At 39.5% G+C, this 19003-nt stretch overlaps 2 protein-coding genes and 1 pseudogene across 2 annotated transcripts in view; 2 read left to right on the top strand and 1 right to left on the bottom strand.

The window, feature by feature from the left end:
- Window positions 1–4856: 4856 nt before the first annotated feature.
- Window positions 4857–5395, bottom strand: LOC101052578 (glycine cleavage system H protein, mitochondrial pseudogene; annotated as a pseudogene).
- Window positions 5396–9719: 4324 nt separating this feature from the next.
- LOC101027562 (ribosome biogenesis protein BMS1 homolog) lies at window positions 9720–18980 on the top strand. Its single transcript, XM_074382198.1, has 3 exons — window positions 9720–9756; window positions 11561–11769; window positions 12664–18980. Exons 2-3 carry the CDS (start codon window positions 11594–11596, stop codon window positions 12815–12817), a joined length of 330 nt encoding a protein of 109 aa, XP_074238299.1. The 5' UTR covers window positions 9720–9756; window positions 11561–11593; the 3' UTR covers window positions 12818–18980.
- LOC141580566 (cyclin-Y-like protein 2) overlaps window positions 12829–19003 on the top strand; it is a 43049-nt gene continuing 36874 nt past the window's right edge. Inside the window, exon 1 of the mRNA XM_074382199.1 lies at window positions 12829–12850. The gene's annotated coding sequence lies outside the window, so the exon portion shown is untranslated. The remainder of the gene's footprint in view (window positions 12851–19003) is intronic.

Below are 19003 nucleotides of genomic sequence, written 5' to 3'. Positions count from 1 at the left end.
CATTTGCATATAGTTTTTTTGTGTGTGAACAGAAGGCTTCATTTCTCTGAATAAATGCCCAGGGGTGTAATGGTGTTAACGGTAGTTGCACGTTCAGTTTTTAAGAAAACTACCAAGCTGTCTTTCAGAGTGGCTGTACCGTTTTACATGCCCACCAGCAATGTGTCAGTGGTGAAGTTTCTCTACATTCTCACTAGCATTTGATGTTGTCTCCATTTTTAAATTAATTTATTTACTTATTTATTTATAGTGACAGGTCTCACTCTGTTATCCAGGCTGGTATCAAACTCCTGTGCTCAAGCCATCCTCCTGCCTCAGCCCCCTAAAATTTTGGGATTACAGGTATAAGCCAACATGTGTGGCCTGTTTTTAATTTTAGTCATTTCGATAGCTACGTGAGGTTATCTCATTCTGGTTTTAATTTGTATTACCCTAGTGGCTAAAAAGGTTGAACATCTTTTCATGTGCTTATTCACCATCTGTATATTCTCTTCAGTACAATATCTCTACATATATTTGCCCATTTTGAGTTGCATTATTTTTTTGACTGTTGAATCTTGAGGTTCTTTATATATTCTAGACACAAGCATTTTGTCAGACATGTAGTTTCCAGATATTTTCTTCCATTCTGGAGCTTGTCTTTTCATTCTCATAACAGAGTACTTTTGCAGATCAAAAGCTTTTAATTCGATGAAGAGCAATTTATCAGATTTTCCTTTTATGACTCATCCTTTCGGTATCACTTCTGAAAACACTCTGCCTGGTCCTCTATCCTGTAGATTTTCTCCCAAGTTTTTTACTAAAAGTTATATAGTTTGACATTTTATATCTTTATCCATGATCTATTTTTAGTTAATTTTTGTATAAGATGTAGGACACAGGTCAAGGTTTTTCTTTGTTGTTTATTTATTTTCGCCTGTAAATGTCCAACAGTATCATTTGTTGGAAACATTATTCTTCCACTGAATTGCTTCTGCACCATTGTCAAAGTCAGTTGGGCATTTTTGTATGGGTTTGCTTCTGGGTTCTCTGTGCTGTTCCACTGATCTGTGTGATTACTTTCTGCCAAGTTACACAATCTTGGTTACTGTAACTCTATGTCTTAAAATTGAATAGGCAGATTTCTTCTTTTTCTTTTCCAAAAACTTTTAAGTATTCTTGCTTTTTTGCCTTTCTTATAAATTTGAGAATCATCTATAGCTACAAACATTTTGCTAGGATTTTTAATGGTTGTTGCTTTATACTATATATCAATTTGGGGAGAATTAATACCTTAACAGTGTTGAACATTTTGCTAGGATTTTTAATAGTCATTGCTTTATACCTATATATCAATTTGGGGAGAGATTTTTAATAGTCATTGCTTTATACCTATATATCAATTTGTTAATATCTTAACAGTGTTGAATAATCCAATTCATGAACATGATGTGTTGCTCTGCGTATTCAGATCTTCTTTGATTTCTTTCATCAGCATTGTGTAGTTTTCAGTATATAAATCCTGTATATGTTATTTAATATTTGCACCTGAGTATTTAATTTTCTTTGAGCAATTGTAAGTGGTATTGTATTCTAATTTCAGTTTCAATGTATTGCTAGAATACAGAAAAAGATGGCTTTTTATCCTGCAGGCTGCATTGATGGTGGATTAGTTCTGGGAGCTTATTTGTAGATACCTTGGAACTTCCTACGCAGACAATCATGTCCTCTGCAAATAGAGGCAGTTTGATTTCTTCCCTTCTAACCTGTATGCATTTTATTTCCTTTTCTTGCCTTAATTGCACTAGCTGGAAATTCTAGCACTATGTTGAATAAGATCGCTGAGAGCAGACTGCTTGCTTTGTTTCTGATCTCAGGAGGAAAGCATTCGGTTTTTCACCATTAAATATGTTAGCTACAAGTTTTTATAGTTTTTTAAATCAAGTTAAAGAAGTTGTCCTCTATTCTTATATTTCCAAGAGTTTTGCTATGAATCGGTGTTGAATTTTGTCAAGTACCTTTTCTGTATATATTGATATGATCATGGGATTTTAAATTCTTTGGTATGTTTGTATGGTGGGTTACAATGATTAATTTCCCCATATTAAAATTAGCCTTGGATCCCTGGGAATAAACCCTATTTGATCATGGTATATAAATATTTTTGTATATTATTAATTTCTGTTTGATAATATTCTGTTAAGAGTGTTTGCATTTATACTTATGAGGGATACTCGTCTGTAGTTTTATTTTCTTGTCATATCTAGTTTGGGTATCAGGTTAATAATAACTTCATAAAATGAAATTGAGAAGTGCTTCCTCTCACTTCCATTTTCTAGACAGATTGCATAGAATGAGTATTTATTCTTCTTTAAACATTTGATGAAATTCATTAATAAAATCATCTGAGTCTGGAATTTCTTTTTTAAGTTTTGAAATTATACATTTAATTTACTTAATAGTTGTTAGGCTATTTATTTATTTATTTATTTTTGAGATGGAATCTCATTCTGTCACCCTTGCTGGAGTGTAGCGATATGATGTCAGCTCACTGCAATCTCCACCTCCCAGGTTCAAATGATTCTCGTGCCTCAGCCTCCCTAGCAGCTGGGATTACATGTGCGTGCCACCACACCTGGCTAATGGGCTAATTTGATTATCTATTTCACATTGAGTGAACTGCAGTAGTTTGTGCTTTTTTCGAGGGATTGATCCATTTCATCTAAGCTGTGAAATTTATTATAAGTGTAGATTGTAGTATTTCTGTATTATTCTTTTGCTGTCTGTAGGATCTATAGAGCTATCCCAGTTTGGTTCTTGATATTTGAGATTTTTGTCTTCTCTCTTTTATTCTCTATCATTCTTACAAGAGTTTTGTGAATTATCTTTTTCTAAAAAGTTCTTTGTTTTATTGATTTTCTGTAGTTTCGTGTTTTCAATTTTGGTGATTTCGCTGTTAACTTTTTTTTTTTTTTTTTTTTTTTTTTGAGACAGAGTTTCACTCTTGTTGCCCAGGCTGGAGTGCAATGGCACGATCTTGGCTCATTGCAACCTTCACCTTCCAGGTTCAAGTGATTCTCCTGCCTCAGCTTTCCAAGCAGCTGAGATTTATGGGCATGCACCAGCATGCCCAGCTAAATTTTCTTGTATTATTATTTGAGGTGGGGTTTCTCCCTGCTGGCCAGGCTGGTCTTGAACTCCTGCCCTCAGGTCTTCCACCCACTTTGGCCTCCCAAAGTGCTGGGATTACAGGCATGAACCACTGCATCCAGCCAATTTTGTTGTTATCTTTGTTATTTTCTTTATTCTGCTTGTTCTGGGTTTATTTTGCTTTTCTTTTATAGATTCTTGAAGTGGGACTTAGATAATTGAGTTGAAATCTCTTCTCTTTTCTAATGAATGTATTTAGTGCTATCAATTTCCCTCTTAGCACTACTATAGCTGTGTCTCATACATTTTTATATGTTACATTTTAAAATTTTCATTCAGTTAAATGCATGTTTAAAATTTTCTTTGATGTTTTCCCTTTCACTCATGAATCATTTAAAAGTATTTTGTTTAGTTTGCAAGTGTTGGAAGATTGTCACATTATCTTTCTGTTGCTGATTTTTAGTTTGGTTCATTATGATTACAGAACCTACTCTCTATCATTTCAGTTATTTTCAATTTGTTGGCCAGGCGTGGTGGCTCGCACCTGTAATCCCAGCACTTTGGGAGGCCAAGACCAGCCTGGCCAACATGGTGAAACCCTATCTCTACTAAAAATACAAAGATTAGTGGGTGTGGTGGCACATACCTGTAATCCCAGCTTCTAGGCAGGCTGAGGCAGGAAATTTGCTTGACTTGGGAGGCAGAGGTTGCAGTGAGCTGAGATCATGCCACTGCACTCCGTGACACAACATATTACCTATCGTGGTATATGTTCTATGGGCGTTTGAAAAGTATATGTATTCTGTTGCTGGTGAGTGGAGCATTCTATAAATGTTGATTAGATACTATTCCTTGATGTCATATTTAGTTCTTGTACATCCTGGCTTATTTTCTGCCCAGTTGTACTCACAATGATTGAGAAGTTGTTGAAGTTTCCATTGTTGAGTTCTGCTTTCGATTCTATCAGTTTTTGCTTCACATATTTTTCAGCTCTGGTATTTGGTACATACAGAATTATTGTCTTCTTGAAGGATTTGCACTTTATCACATATAGGGTGTTCTTCTCTCTTTGGCAATTTTCTTTGCTCTGACATCGACTTTACCTGATATTAGCGTAGCTGCACCTGCTTTATTTTGTTCAGTGTTTCTTTTCTCCCCTCTATTCTGCTGTTGAGCCCATTCAGAGTTTTTTCTTTCTTTTTTTTTTAAACAAAGAAGTATTTTATTTTGCTGCAAAGCTGTTGCTTCACTGTATAAAAATAGCACCAGCAAATGCAGTGTATTGCAAAATTAAGATAGTGTTATTCTTCATCTGACACTGGACAAGTAACAAAAACTCCTTCACTCCCAGTTATTTCCAGTGGACAGATCATTAAGTATTTCACCCCAAATCCACGTATGGATGTACACAAGTTACAATATCATATAAGGCTTAAGAATAACAATGTTATCTCTGAATTATGTAATTTTTATAACTAGTTTTTAACATGGATAATTTCATGAATTCTGAATACTAAAGCCTAGTTTAAAAATCATAGGATATTGAGAAAAAGACATGTATTATGTTTATGTATAATCATTAGAAAGCTAAAGGGCATTGTCTTTCATTAGCAGGGTCAACAGTAGATTTTTCCCCATCAGTAATGCTAAAAGTTGCTATTCTAAGTCTTCTACCCACCACTAATTTAAGACAACACTGCTGGGTTGCCTTAAATCCTACTGGTTTATTTAGCGGTTCCATTTTCACTCCTCAATAGATTTTATGTATTTCTCATACGATTCTTCACTCATAAGTTCATCTAGTTCTGAAGGGTTACTCAGTGTCGTCTTGATCAGCCAACCATCTTCATAATAAGATTTGTTTACAAGTCCTGGATTTTCTGCAAGAGCTTCATTAATTTCGGTGACTGGTGACTTCTGATAAAGGAGAATAAAGTTCACTAGCAGCTTTAACATTTTCCAAAGCACCAAATTCATCTTGTTTATTCAATTTTGTCCCAACTTCAGGCAGACTACAGTAAACAACATCTCCCAAGGCTTCCTGTGCAAAATTGCTGATTCCCACTGTTCTAATACCATTTTCTGCTTTTATCTATTCATGTTTCTCTGTGAATTTATGCACCGAAAGCAGAGCGGGTCCCGCGCGCAGCTTCCGGACGGCGCCCGCCCCCAGCTGCCAGGACCTCGGCGGGCAGGACGCGGCGGGTGACCGGACCGCGCGCAGGGTGCAGAGCACAGCCCGCAGGCTCCGCCGCTCGCAGGCCATGTTCGCAGGGTTACCCGGGTCGCGGCGCTACGCCTCGGCCACCCGCACGAGGAGGTGGAGTGCGGCCCAGAGTGTTTTCTTTAAAACATCTATTTCTTAGATGAGTTTTTCTACTTATTTTCATTTGTTTCATGCATGTTCCAATAGTTTGTTAAAATATTGGCCAGGCGCGGTGGCTCACGGCTGTAATGCCAACACTTTGGGAGGCAGGTGGATTGCTTGAGGCCAGAAGTTTGAGACCAGTCTGGCCAACATGGAGAAACCCTGTCTCTACCAAAAAAAAAAAAACCAAAAAATTAGCCGCGCGTGGTGGTATGTGCCTGTAATCACAGCTATTCAGGAGGCTGAGGCACGAAAATTGCTTGAACCTGGGAGGTGGAGGCTGCAGTGAGCCAAGACCAGGCCTCGACAGGAGATCAAGAGTCTGTCTCAAAACACACACACACACACACACACACACACACACACACACACACACAATTAATTAATTAATTTATTTATCATGGCTGCTTTAAAGTCTTTGTCAGATAATCCTAACCTCTTTCTTATCTTAGTGTTGGCCTCTATAATTGTCTTTTTATTTTTCATCTAGTTTGAGATCTTCCGGGTTCTTTGTGTGATCAGTAATTTTTACTTGAAATCTGGATATTTTCCTGTAATATGAACCTGTGGGTCTTACTTAAACTTTCTGTTTTAGCTGGCATGCCCTGGCACTTCTCTGGCAAAGGAAGGAGGGGTCACCGCCTTGTTACTTCCAGGTGGAAGTAGAAGCCTCTGTTCTCCACCTCGCCTCTGTCGACATCTGAGGTCAGGTGAGGCCCCTCCTTACTGCCGGGTAGATGTGGAAGTCCAGGCTGCCCACGTGGTCCTCATTGACAATCGGGAGTGGCCTCATTACCGGTTGTTGAGAATAAAATTCTCAGTTCCCTACTTGGACTTACCTGACTCAAAAGGGGTCTTTGGTGCCTTTTTACAGTCCTGCCAGAGTGTAAGTCTAGGCTCCACATTCAACCTCACCTGGGCTGGTGGTGATAGGGGCCATGGTCTTTTTCATGGTGTTTTGCTGGAGTGGGACAGTTATTGTCTAAAAGTTTTCTGCCTTGCTAGGCTGCCCCTTTCCAGATTATTTGGTTAAATGCATCAGGCCTTTACTGGGGCTGTTTTTTTTTTTTTTTTTTTTTGGTCTGCATGAATTATCTTGACTGAGCCACTGGTTTCTTTAGTTTCAAAACTGTGATAAATGAGGCAAAAAGAAAACCCAGAGAACTCACCACTGTGTCATTCTTCCATCTGGAGAGCTCTCAGCAATTTTTCCTTTTCTGCATCTTTCAGTTTCCTGTGTTTGGTGAATGGATTATCCCCATTCACCATCTTAAACATTTGATAGGCGTAGTTATGCTAGGATTTATTTATGTTTCCTGGTGTTTGTGTTCTTTTTTTCAAGAAAATGTTTTTTTTTTTTTTTTTTTTTTTGTGGAGGGGGATGAAGTCTTACTTTGTTGCCCAGACTGGAATGCAGTGGCACGATCTTGGCTCACTGCAAAGAAATTTTAAGAATCAAAACAAACTTTTAATTTTTCTTCTTGTCTCTTGTCATATCTAAGTGATTTTTAAACGATAAAGCATAAAAGTAATGCTGAATATTTGCTTTCATATTTGATGTTTCATTTTTGCTATAGTTTTTATACCTTTAGATGATTATGCGGTGTTACAGTGACTTGTTTCTTAATAATTGCACATCTAGATTGCTTACTATTTTGCAGGTAATGCAGTTAGTGTATAGTTCATGATTTTGCTTCTTTCCTTTAAGCTAAAGGCCTAGGAGCAGGATGACAAAGTCAGAGGGTATGAAGGTTTTGTTAATTTTGAAAAATATGATCAGATTTACTTCTAAAAGATACTGATTTACACTGACTCCAGTACAGTTTGGTTGACTAGCTCTATCATACATTATAGGTTTTTGCTTTTAAAAGTTTATTTTTTAAAAACAAGGTTACTTGCAGTCTAACATCACAGTCCATAGTAGAAAAACAAAAGCAGTATTCTTCTAGTTTTATTTTCTCCTTTATTTGTCCATCATCCATAAATTTACTGGAGTCTTCTCACCAATTTTCATTAGCACTAGTATCATAAATATATTAATCTCTTGAAAATTATTTCTGATCTGTTTTTCCTCATTATAGGCTTTGTAGGTTTTATATTATTAAATTTATATTATTATATGTCTATTTTAAAGTCAGTGTGGCTGGGTGCAGTGACTCATGCCTGTAATCCCACCACTTTGGGAGGCTGAGGTGGGAGAATCGCTTGAGCCTAGGAGTTTGAGACCAGCCTGGGCAACACAGTGAGACCCCATCTCTACTTAAAAAGAGAAAAAGAGAAAAGAAAAAAGTCAGTGATTTTTGTCTTTTATTGTATCTGAGAATGAATGTCATGCTCCTGTCTGATGCATACTTTTATTTCCTTAAGTTTCTAGAGTTCATTTGGTTATGTATATATATTTAGAAAGTTAATATGCAATTGAGATGAAATTTTATTTATGTGTATTTTATGTTATAGAAAACTACATTATTATATTTTCATTTTTTTCTGAACTTAAATAGGAAAACAAACAAAATAACCCAACTTTTTTAAAAAAATGGGTACTTATTTTTAAATAATTGATGGTGAACTTTTGATAAACTAAAATTTTATGATGGCAAGGTATTGGTTAATTGAACTTTTTGTCTGTTCAAGATTAACCAGAGGATTGTCTTTAACTCTTGTTGTTAATCATTCTAAAATATATGAAAGAAAAGCTTAGTTATCTGCTCCTATTGGAGAGTAGGCCATTCTAGGTAGATGAGACAGCACAGGATAATAGTTTACCTTGAGTGCTGGGTTTTGTCCTGGTTCCTGGCATTGAGTTTCTTACGTAGTCCTCAGCAATCCTAGAAGATAGGTTCTTTTAGTATGCTCATTTTGTGGATATGAAAATTTAGAGACCATAACCTGCCAAAGATAACGTAGGTAGTGAGCACTGAAAGTGGAACTCAGCCTGCTTTTAAAAGATGCTATTTGATGCCAAGGAATTGGACTTCATTTCTTACACGTTGGAAAGATTAGGTGTTGCAAAGCAAGGGGATGGTATGGTATGTTATCTCTTTTGGGGAGATTGCTCATGTGACAAAGTGGCCATATAGTGAATTATGTTTATAATAGGAAGTGGTAGAAATAGTCATGCGAGAAATGAAGCCTAAACTTTGAGGTGGAAGTGGAGATCAGGGGATATTTTGGAAAGATACAGGATTTAGTAACTGATTTATAAGAGAATGGGAAGGCAGAGTATTGATTTGGAAGACATAGAGTGGGGTAATGACAGATGAATATGTGCTCACAGCCCTTTGTTATATTTCTTTCACAGCATTGACTGTGATGTATTGTACCTATTCTGGTGACACATCTGTCTCCCCCACTGGATTGTGTGCTTATCAAGGATAGGGACTGGGTAGAGGAATGAGTGAATGTAGGATGAGATAATACAGAAAGACATCAAGAGACTGAACTGGGAAACACCAGATCACCAAAACGAAAGAGTAGGTGGAGGAAGAGGAGCTCTAGAATGTGACAGCTGTCAGGGAGGATGGGGAAAGAGCCATCAGGGAGGGAGCAGAGGGGAGGAAAGTATTAGCACAGATGTGAGCATGTAGAATGCTGCCACCTCAGGCTGCAAACAGTTGTGGTTGATGTGGCCTGCTGTCATAAGCCAATGAGTGGTTGTATGGGGTGACTTTGTCTTTCCTTTGTTACAGACCGCTCCCCCTATGGCCCCCACACCCCTCCCCGCCAAGCTTTTTCTGAGTATCTGCTTTCTGCCTCTCTGGCTTCTGACTTCTGCTTGCTACAGGTGCTGATGCTGGGGTGTGATTCAGCCTATTGAGATTACCCAATGAGAACGGTCCTTTCTTTTTAAGTGACTTGATCAATCACAGTATGTGAGATGTAATCTCTGAGTTTTTAGCTCTTCTTTGCTGAGTTGATTGCTTTGGAATGCCCTAGAGTCCCACAGCCGCCCTGGCCTTCGGGGAAGACTCCGGCAAGTGTGGCGCTCGCTCCTGGGGAGTCCCACCGCGGGAGCTGAGGCCTCGGATTCCAAGGGCGGGCTGGGGAGGAACTGGCAGAGATGTGGACCTGTGGAACGCACTTCGAGGACGGCGCCTGCGCCCACACTCAGCTGTTCGCGAGCCTTTCTCGCCTTTCTCCTGACAGCCGTCCCCCGGCCTTCTCTTGCTTTCCTCTTCTTGTTTCCCTCCGGGTGTCTGCGCAACAGCGAATTTCCGTTTCCGGTGGTTTCCGTTCCGGCCTGAGCAGTTCAAACGGAGGTGGGTCAGTGCCGCAGGCTGTGGTAGGGGGCCGTGGGGACCCTGCGTCTGAGGCACTGGGGGGATCCTGCCTCGTCCGCTGCACGATTTGGGAAGGTCGTCCCCCGGTCATCCCAGTAATCTTTGCTCCCGAGGAACGGCATATTTCGCATGTGCGGAAAGTGTCTTGCGGTCGTTGGGAGAACGACTGGACGCGGAGGGAAGGTGGCGGGGAGACTTCGTTTCCTGTAGACGGGGTCCCAGCAGACGACGTAGACCTGAGTTGGATCTGTTGACCCCAAATTGTGCTTTTCCTACCGAGAAGAAAGACAGGGAGAGAAACATTAGTACAAGTTCGGAACTAAAATATGGTAGGGAAGAGACATAATCTCTGAAATCACACAGCTGTTCGTTTCAAAGTGTTCCTAGTGCCCAGCTCTGCTAACTCCCGGCCGGTGTTCCTTGATATTCTGGTGATAGATGAAGACTTTCTGGGCCAGGCTTGGTGGCTCATGCCTGTAATCCCAGTACTTTGGGAGGCCGAAGGGGGTACGAGATCAACAGGTTGAGACCATCCTGGCCAATTTGGTGAAACCTGTCTCCACTAAAAATACAAAAAATTAGTGGGCATCGTGGCGTACCCTTGTAGTCCCAGCCGCTCAGGAGGCTGAGGCAGGAGAATCGCTTGAACACTGTGGGTGGAGGTTGCTGTGAGCCGAGCTCGCGCCACTGCACTCCAGCCTGGAGACAGAAAGACACTTTGTCTCAAAAAAAAAAAAAAAAAAAAAAAAAAGAAAAGAAAAAAAAAGAAAAAAAAAAGGCTTTCTTTTTCCACTGATGTGTGTGCCTGTGAGAAGCACTGACTCACCTCTGTGTTCCAGTGCAGCCTTCCAGTGTAGCCCTTATTGCCTGGCACCGAAGATACTGGTTTGGATTTCCCTCTGCAAGTCCGATAGTGCCTAGCACATCATAGACAGACACAAATATTTATTAAACGGAATTAATGCATTACCTTAATTGAATGAAATGGCACCCTGCCCCGCTTTTTAAAAATCAAGCTGTCAGATTTTATGTACCCCAATTTCCTATAAACCTCACTAATTCAGTGATTACCAATTTATTGGCCACAGATTGCCAAGTAGCTCAAAAATTACTAGAAGGGTCTCTGTCAAGTCCATGGGGTCTCCAGCCATCATCTAGAACCAGTCATTTCTCACACAAAGAGATGCTGCTGTTTTTCAAGTGTACGTAGATGAGTTGTGCTTTAGGAGCTTTTACAGTCAACAGATACTAAAAGTAATACTATGATCATATTGGAAGTTCATAAAAACGTTTTACATTTTTTATTGAAATTTAAGTTAGGAAATCACTTCATTAGTCCAGTTGATGTCTAGGTATGAGCTGTCCAGTATGGTAGCCACAAGTGACTATTTAGAGTTAGAATGAAATTAATTAAAAATTCATTTTTTTATTTGCTCTGAGTACATTTTAAGTAACCACATGTGGCTAATGGCTAAATGGCTGAAAGGTACAGATGTAGAATATTTCCATCCTTGCAGAAATAGATATTGCTGATGTTGACCCTTAAGATGAATAAAAAGTAACTTAACCATAAAATATAACCTTAGCAGAGGTAACTCATCTAATTTATAGCATGACAGAGAAAAATAAAATTGGGGATGGTTAAGCAGTTTCTACCCCTGTTCAGTGAACAAATACATTATGTCTTCATAAATAAATAAGTGAAATTTACTGTTTTTCCCTGGGTGTTGCCTGGATTGTAAAATGCTTTTCCCAGTCCTTACTTCAACCTTCTTCCTTGTAGGTTAGAGTTACTTGTTATTGGTAAATAGCCACGATGCAGGCTAAGGACCAGAAGAAACACAGAAAGAAAAACAGTGGGCCCAAAGCTGAAAAGAAAAAGAAGTGGCATCTGCGGGATCTCCAGCTAGGAGACCAAGAAGATGCCCGGAAGAGAAATCCCAAAGCTTTTGCGGTTCGGTCTACTGTGCAGATGGCTTGGTCCTTTCACTGGTATGTTTAGCTGCAGTCTGGTGGTTCTTCCACTGATTCTTTTTAAATAGGAGGAGCCTCTCACAGGTGACATTTTGATTCACGAGTCTAGTCCAGCTCCAAAGGACATAGAGATGCATGCTGTGTGGCTTTCATGAAAACGTGGGAAACCTTCCCCATAGAAGCTGCCTTGCCTCCGGTGTCTGCACACTGGTTGGTGTTTCTTGCTCAAGATAAAAGAATTCATAGAATTTATTTATTCCTAAGCTTTAAACTGTTTCTATGGTGATAAGTGTGCTTTTTCCCTCTGGATATGTTTTACATAGTTGTAACATAAAATACAAAAATTACAATATTTAATACTAACATAGCTTTATTTAGTGAGTCCTTGTGATATGCCTCACAGTGTACTTTTACATTTTTCAACTAAATGCTTCCAGCAACCTTACCATAATAGGAATCATTCTTGCCCTCATTTTATGGATAAGAAAACTGAGGTCAAGAAAACAAGTTACCTCCAATCATATAACCAGTAAGTAGGAGAGTCAAATTTACTCTACAGCTTCTGCTCTTGTCCATTATGATGCACTGCCTTGGTAGTTACCTTTTGTTTTTTTTAAAAAAACTATTAAAATCACTTATAAAAGTCAGATTTAAGGAGTGTTTAATTTTCAATTCTCTATACTATTGAAGTCATCTTGTTACAACTTATTGAACAGCAATTATTTAGATGGGGACCGGAAGTTATCAAGCTAATAATTGACAAGTAAATATATTTATATAATGTCTGTTGTACTCTCTAATTAATATATTGAAGTACTCTCTATAAGTATACTAAAAAATGTCTACTTATATGCTTGATACCTTTTATTTTATTTTGAAAGTAAGTTTACTTTTTTTTTTTTCCATGAATAGGATTCAGGCTTTGAAGACAAAGAAGCATCATATTCCAGTGGTTGATCGAACTCCACTAGAGCCCCCAGTAGTGGTGATGGTGATGGGGCCTCCAAAAGTTGGAAAGAGCACTTGGATACAGTGCCTCATCGCAAGTCCACCCAGCAGAAGTTGACCGAGATCTGAGGCCCTGTGACGGTCGTGTCAGGTAGGAGATGCTGCCACAGACAGTTGGCGTGGCTGTTGTCATCTGAGGGACATGCATGTATTTGTTGTTTTGTTGAGTGGAATATGTTAAATATTGTCATGCCATGCTACCTCTCTTACGCTTTTACTAAATTGGGTATGGCTTCAAAAACGTGTAAGTTCCCAGAGATAAGGATGTGATAAATATCTTACCCTAACTGCCCTATGGCTTTGCCAAGTATGTTCCTTGGAACAGCCTAGCAGGCCTGGTCACTGTGAAGACATCATTTAACAGATAGCATGCACCTCCTATGTGCCACGCTTGCCCTGATGAAGCCACATTCTTGTGGAAGTGAGAGTTTTCTCTTTTTCCTATGAGAATTTACATTGGGAGATGGTGACCTTTCCAAGTTTGAGGGAAAATGAAACAAGCTTCCAGTGGTAGAATGGCAATGTACAATCTGAATCTCTTGTTATTGCAATAATATAGTTGGATTGGGCTTTTCTTTATCTTTGGATAAAGATAATTCTAAAATTCTTTATCTATCTAAATCAGGCGTCTCCAAACTTTTTACACAGGGGGCCAGTTCACTGTCCCTCAGACCGTTGGAGGGCCGCCACATACTGTGCTCCTCTCACTGACCACCAGTGAAAGAGGTGCCCCTTCCTGAAGTGCGGCGGGGTGCCGGATAAATGGCCTCAGGGGACCGGATGCGGCCCTTGGGCCGTAGTTTGGGGACTCCTGATCTAAATAGATTGATAGTTCCTAACGTCTTGAGTAACAAGGCTGGTACTTTCTATTTTTCTTAACACTGTGAGTTAATGTGACCAATGCCTGAGGTTGGGTAACCAGGCCAGCGCCAGACTCTGATAGGACATTTTTCCTAATACGTTTTTCTGTTGCTTTCTATGGATCACTGGGTGTTAATATGGGTTCTGGAATTGCAATTTTAAAAACTGTTTTGTGAATGACTAGCAACATAGTTGCCAGAACATTTAATACATTTCTCTATTGCTTTTTATGGGTCACTGGATGTTAATGTGGGTTCTGGAACTGCAATTTTAAAAACTGTTTTGTGAATGACTAGCAAATAGTAATTTACTCTAATTTTCAAATATAATTTGCAAGTGAAATGTGTAGGACTCCAGTAAGGCACAATCACCGAGATCCTAACGATGATATGGAAGAGGCAGATAGTGACTTGAGCAAGTGCACTCATGTCTGCTCACACCAGTCACTTTTGAACTGCTCAATGGCAGGCAGGGGGAATGACCTCTGGTTGGCAGATGTCCACTCAGTATGACCCTGGATTAGACATATAGTTACCATCTGTCAGGCCATCCGTGTGTTGTTGGACTATTCCTTGGAGATACACTCATCAGTGACTATTAAAGTACCTGAGTCATTAGGTGCCTATAGATGATACCCATTGATATGAGCATTGTGTATAAGCTGCCTAGTTGTGCTGACACTGACTGAAGCTGTGAGGTTTCACAGTAACATGGCAGCCAATTATATATACTCAGATTTACCATTTGTCAAGAGGTATTCATTCACACTATCAATTAGGCAATTATCATTCTACACACAGGCAGGAATAAAGGAAATAAAAAACCACAGTGATGGCTCAAGAGACCAATGTACCTCCAGAAGAATCCAGTGGGTCCAGAAGGCCTTTGGATGACGGTCAGATGCTCCTTTGGGGCAGAGATCATAGCAGCAACCACCAGGTCTGGAGAAGTCCTTACAGTTCTCATGGACAAAGCTTCTGAAGACATCTTAGACAAGATCTTGTCTCTGCTGGTTTTATGATCCTCTGCAGATGGGTCCATTCTCTTGTTCTCAGCCACCTTTCACTTCCTATCAGTTCACTTCAGGTCTCTCATGATCTCAGGCAGCAATAATTGTTATCACCTCAACCCATTCATATGTGTTTATCTCTTTGGGGATGAGCGGACAACTTCCCTGTAGACTTAATTCTACTGGAGATGAGTGACTCCATTTTAAGATATGAGGATCACACATTATTACCACATATCATCAGGGCAGAGAACAGCTACCACCTGGGGCTGAAAGCAGATAACTCCATTTATTCTGGAAATATTCTGTCTTGATTATGGTGCCGGTTACTGTGAGGGACTTCCTTTTCTCCACCTGTTTTTTACAAAGTTTGAGTCTGGACTGCTAACATTCTACTGATTTCCAGGTGAAGGGACTGACTACACCATCCCTGCCTGTCAGAGCACTTGCCCCAGTACTTCCACTTTAAGAGTTTTCCACCTTATCCAGAACTACGGTCCATTAATCCCCCCATTTTCTCTCTCAGGAGAATGAACAACACATCTCACGTACATACCCGCACACCTCTTCCCCCAAATAACAAACACAAAAATCCAATCTGTCTCTTTCCACCTAAGCAATTTTAGACAGTCACTTTCTAATAATTGCCTTAAGCTCCCTGACTTGCTGCTCGTTCTTTCTCTGGCAAAATCTCATCCCTGGATGAGCCCCATTTTGTGTTGGCTCAGTGACACCACTCAGCTGAACCAGAAGAACATCAAAAAATGGTCGCAGGTGTCATCACAAATTCAAATTTCTTACACAACTAATTGGCCCTAAATTTTCCAAAAATCAATACGAGGTTTGTGTCTCCAACGACATCATTTTTTCTATGTTCTTCTAACTTTTTGACCAATCTTTTCCATGTTCTTCCTTTATTCAACTTCTCTCTTCTGATATCTTGACAAGTCAGTTAAGGAGAGAAGATATCCCATTAGGTAGTAGCCGATCATCTTCCCATCACCTAAGAAAATAATATGCACAGAATGCATCACACCTACTCTAAATACATCACACCTACTCTAAAATTGACCACATAATTGGCAATAAATCACTCCTCAGCAAATGCAAAAGAACGGAAATCATAACAGTCTCTCAGACCATAGTGCAATCACGTTAGAACTCAGAATTCAGAAACTAACTCAGAACCGCACAGCCTCATGGAAACTGAACAACTTGCTCTTGAATGTTGACTGGATAAACAACAAAATGAAGGCAGAAATAAAGACGTTCTTCGAAACCAATTAGAATGAAGACACAACATACCAGAATCTCTGGGACACATTTAAAGCAGTCTCTAGAGGAAAATATATAGCAATAAGTGCCCACATGAGAAGAAAGGAGAGATCAAAAATTGACACACTATCATCAAAATTCAAACAGCTAGAGGAGCAAGATCAAAAAAACTCAAAACCTAGCAGAAGACAGGAAATAACTAAGATCAGAGCAGAACTGAAGGAGATAGAGACACAAAAAACTTTACAAAAAAATCAATAAATCCAGGAGCTGGTTTTTCAAAAAGATCAACAAAATAGACAGACCACTAGCCACATTAATAAAAAAGAAAAGAGAGAATAACTAAATTGATGCAATAAAAAATGATAAAGGGGAGATCACTGCAGATTCCACAGAAATTCAAACTATCATCAGAGATTATTATAAACAACTCTATGCACATAAACTAGTAAACCTGGAAGAAATGGATAAATTCCTGGACACTTGCCTCTTCCCAAGCCTAAACCAGGAAGAAGTCGAGACCCTGAATAGACCAATAACAAGATCTGAAGTTGAGGCAGCAATTAAGAGCCTACCACCCAAAAAAAGCCCAGGTCCAGATGGGTTCACAGCCGAATTCTACCAGACATACAAAGAGGAACTGGTACCATTCCTTCTAAAATTATTCCAAATCATCCAAAAAGAGGGAATCCTCCCCAAATCATTTTACGAGACTGACATCATCCTGATACCAAAACCTGGCAGAGACTCAACAAGTAAAGAAAACTTCAGGCCAATATCCATGATGAACATAGATGCAAAAATCTTGAATAAAATACTGGCAAGCTGATTGCAACAGCACATCAAAAAGCTTATCCACCATGATCAAGTAGGATTCATCCCAGGGATGCAAGGCTGGTTCAACATACGCAAGTCCATACACATAATTCACCACATAAACAGAACCAAAAAACAAAAACCACATGATTATCTCAATTGATGCAGAGAAGGCCTTTGACAAAATTCAACAGCCCTTTATGCTAAAAACCCTCAATAAACTAGGTATTGATGGAACATATCTCAAAATAATAAAAGCTATTTACGACAAACCAACAGCCAATATCATACTGAACGGGCAAAAACTGGAAGCATTCCCTTTGAAATCTGGCATCAGACAAGAATGCCCTCTCTCCCCACTCCTATTCAATATAGTACTGGAAGTTCTAGCCAGAGCAATCAGGCAAGAAAAAGAAATAAAGGGTATTCAAATAGGAAAGGAGGAAGTCAAATTGTCTCTCTTTGCAGATGACATGATTGTATATCTAGAAGACCCCATTGTCTCAGCCCAGAGTCTCCTAAAACTGATAAGCAGCTTTAGCAAAGTCTCAGGATACAAAATCAATGTGCAAAAATCACAAGCATTTCTATACACCAATAACAGACTTAAAGAGAGCCAAATCAAGAATGAACTGCCATTCACAATTGCTACAAAGAGAATAAAATACCTAGGAATACAGCTAACAAGGAACGTAGAGGACCTCTTCAAGGAGAATTACAAACCACTGCTCAACGAAATAAGAGAGGACACTAACGGAGAAACATTCCATGTTCATGGTTAGGAGGAATCAATATCGCGAAAATGGCCATATTGCTCAAAGTAATTTACAGATTCAACGCTATCCCCATCAAGCTACCAATGACCTTCTTCACAGAACTGGGAAAAAACACCTTAAACTTCATATGGAACCAACAGAGACCTCGCATAGCCAAGTCATTTCTAAGCAAAAAGAACAAAGTGGGAGGCATCACACTACCGGACTTCAAACTATACTACAAGGCTACAGTAATCAAAACAGCATGGTACTGATACCAAAACAGAGATATAGACCAATGGAACAGAACAGAGGCCTCGGAGGCAACACAACATATCTACAACCATCTGATCTTTGACAAACCTGACACTAACAAGCAATGGGGAAAGGATTCCCTGTTTAATAAATGGTGTTGGGAAAACTGGCTAACCATGTGCAGAAAGCAGAAACTGGGCCCCTTCCTGACACCTTACTCTAAAATTAACTCCAAATGGATTAAAGGCTTAAACATAAGACCTAACACCATAAAAACCCTAGAAGAAAATCTAGGCAAAACCATTCAGGACATAGGCGTAGGCAAGGACTTCATGACCAAAACACCAAAAGCATTGGCAACAAAAGCCAATAGACAAATGGGACCTAATCAAACTCCACAGCTTCTGCACAGCAAAAGAAACAGTCATTAAAGTGAATCAGCAACCAACAGAATGGGAAAAAATTTTTGCAGTCTACCCATCTGACAGGGGGCTGATATCCAGAATTTACAAAGAACTGAAACAGATCTACAAGAAAAAACGAACAAGCCCATTCAAAAGTGGGCGAAGGATATGAACAGACACTTTACAAAAGAAGACACACAGGAGGCCAACAAACGTATGAAAAAATGCTCATCATCACTGGTCATCAGAGAAATGCAAATCAAAACTACATTGAGATACTGTCTCACACCAGTTAGAATGGCGATCATTAAAAAATCCAGAGACAACAGATGCTGGGGAGGATGTGGAGAAATAGGAACACTTTTACACTGTTGGTGGGAGTGTAAATTAGTTCAACCGTTGTGGAAGACAGTGTGGTGATTCCTCAATGACCTAGAAATAGAAATTCCATTTGACCCAGCAATCTCATTACTGGGTATATATCCAAAGGATTATAAATCATTCTACTATAAGGACACATGCACAGGGATGTTCATTGCAGCACTGTTTACAATAGCAAAGACCTGGAACCAACACAAATGCCCATCGATGATAGACAGGGAAAATGTGGCACATATACACTATGGAATACTATGCAGCCATCAAATGTGGCACATATACACCATGGAATACTATACAGCCATCAAAAACGATTAGTTAGTGTCCTTTGTAGGGGCATGGGTGAACCTGGAAACCATCATTCTCAGCAAACTGACACAAGAGCAGAAAATCAAACACCGCATTTTCTCACTCATAGACGGGTGTTGAACAATGAGAACACATGGACACAGGGAGGGGAGCACTACACACTGGGGTCTGTTGGGGGGAAA

This window comes from Saimiri boliviensis, chromosome 12 (assembly GCF_048565385.1).
Source record: "Saimiri boliviensis isolate mSaiBol1 chromosome 12, mSaiBol1.pri, whole genome shotgun sequence".
NCBI classification, from domain to species: Eukaryota; Metazoa; Chordata; class Mammalia; order Primates; family Cebidae; genus Saimiri; species Saimiri boliviensis.
This window is presented reverse-complemented; position numbering and strand designations above follow the sequence as displayed.

Coding starts and splice junctions, on each gene's coding strand:
- LOC101027562 (XM_074382198.1), top strand. CDS start 11,594: ATGCAGGCTAAGGACCAGAAGAAACACAGAAAGAAAAACAGTGGGCCC. Junction 11,770..12,663: donor ATGGCTTGGTCCTTTCACTG/GTATGTTTAGCT, acceptor TTCCATGAATAG/GATTCAGGCTTTGAAGACAA.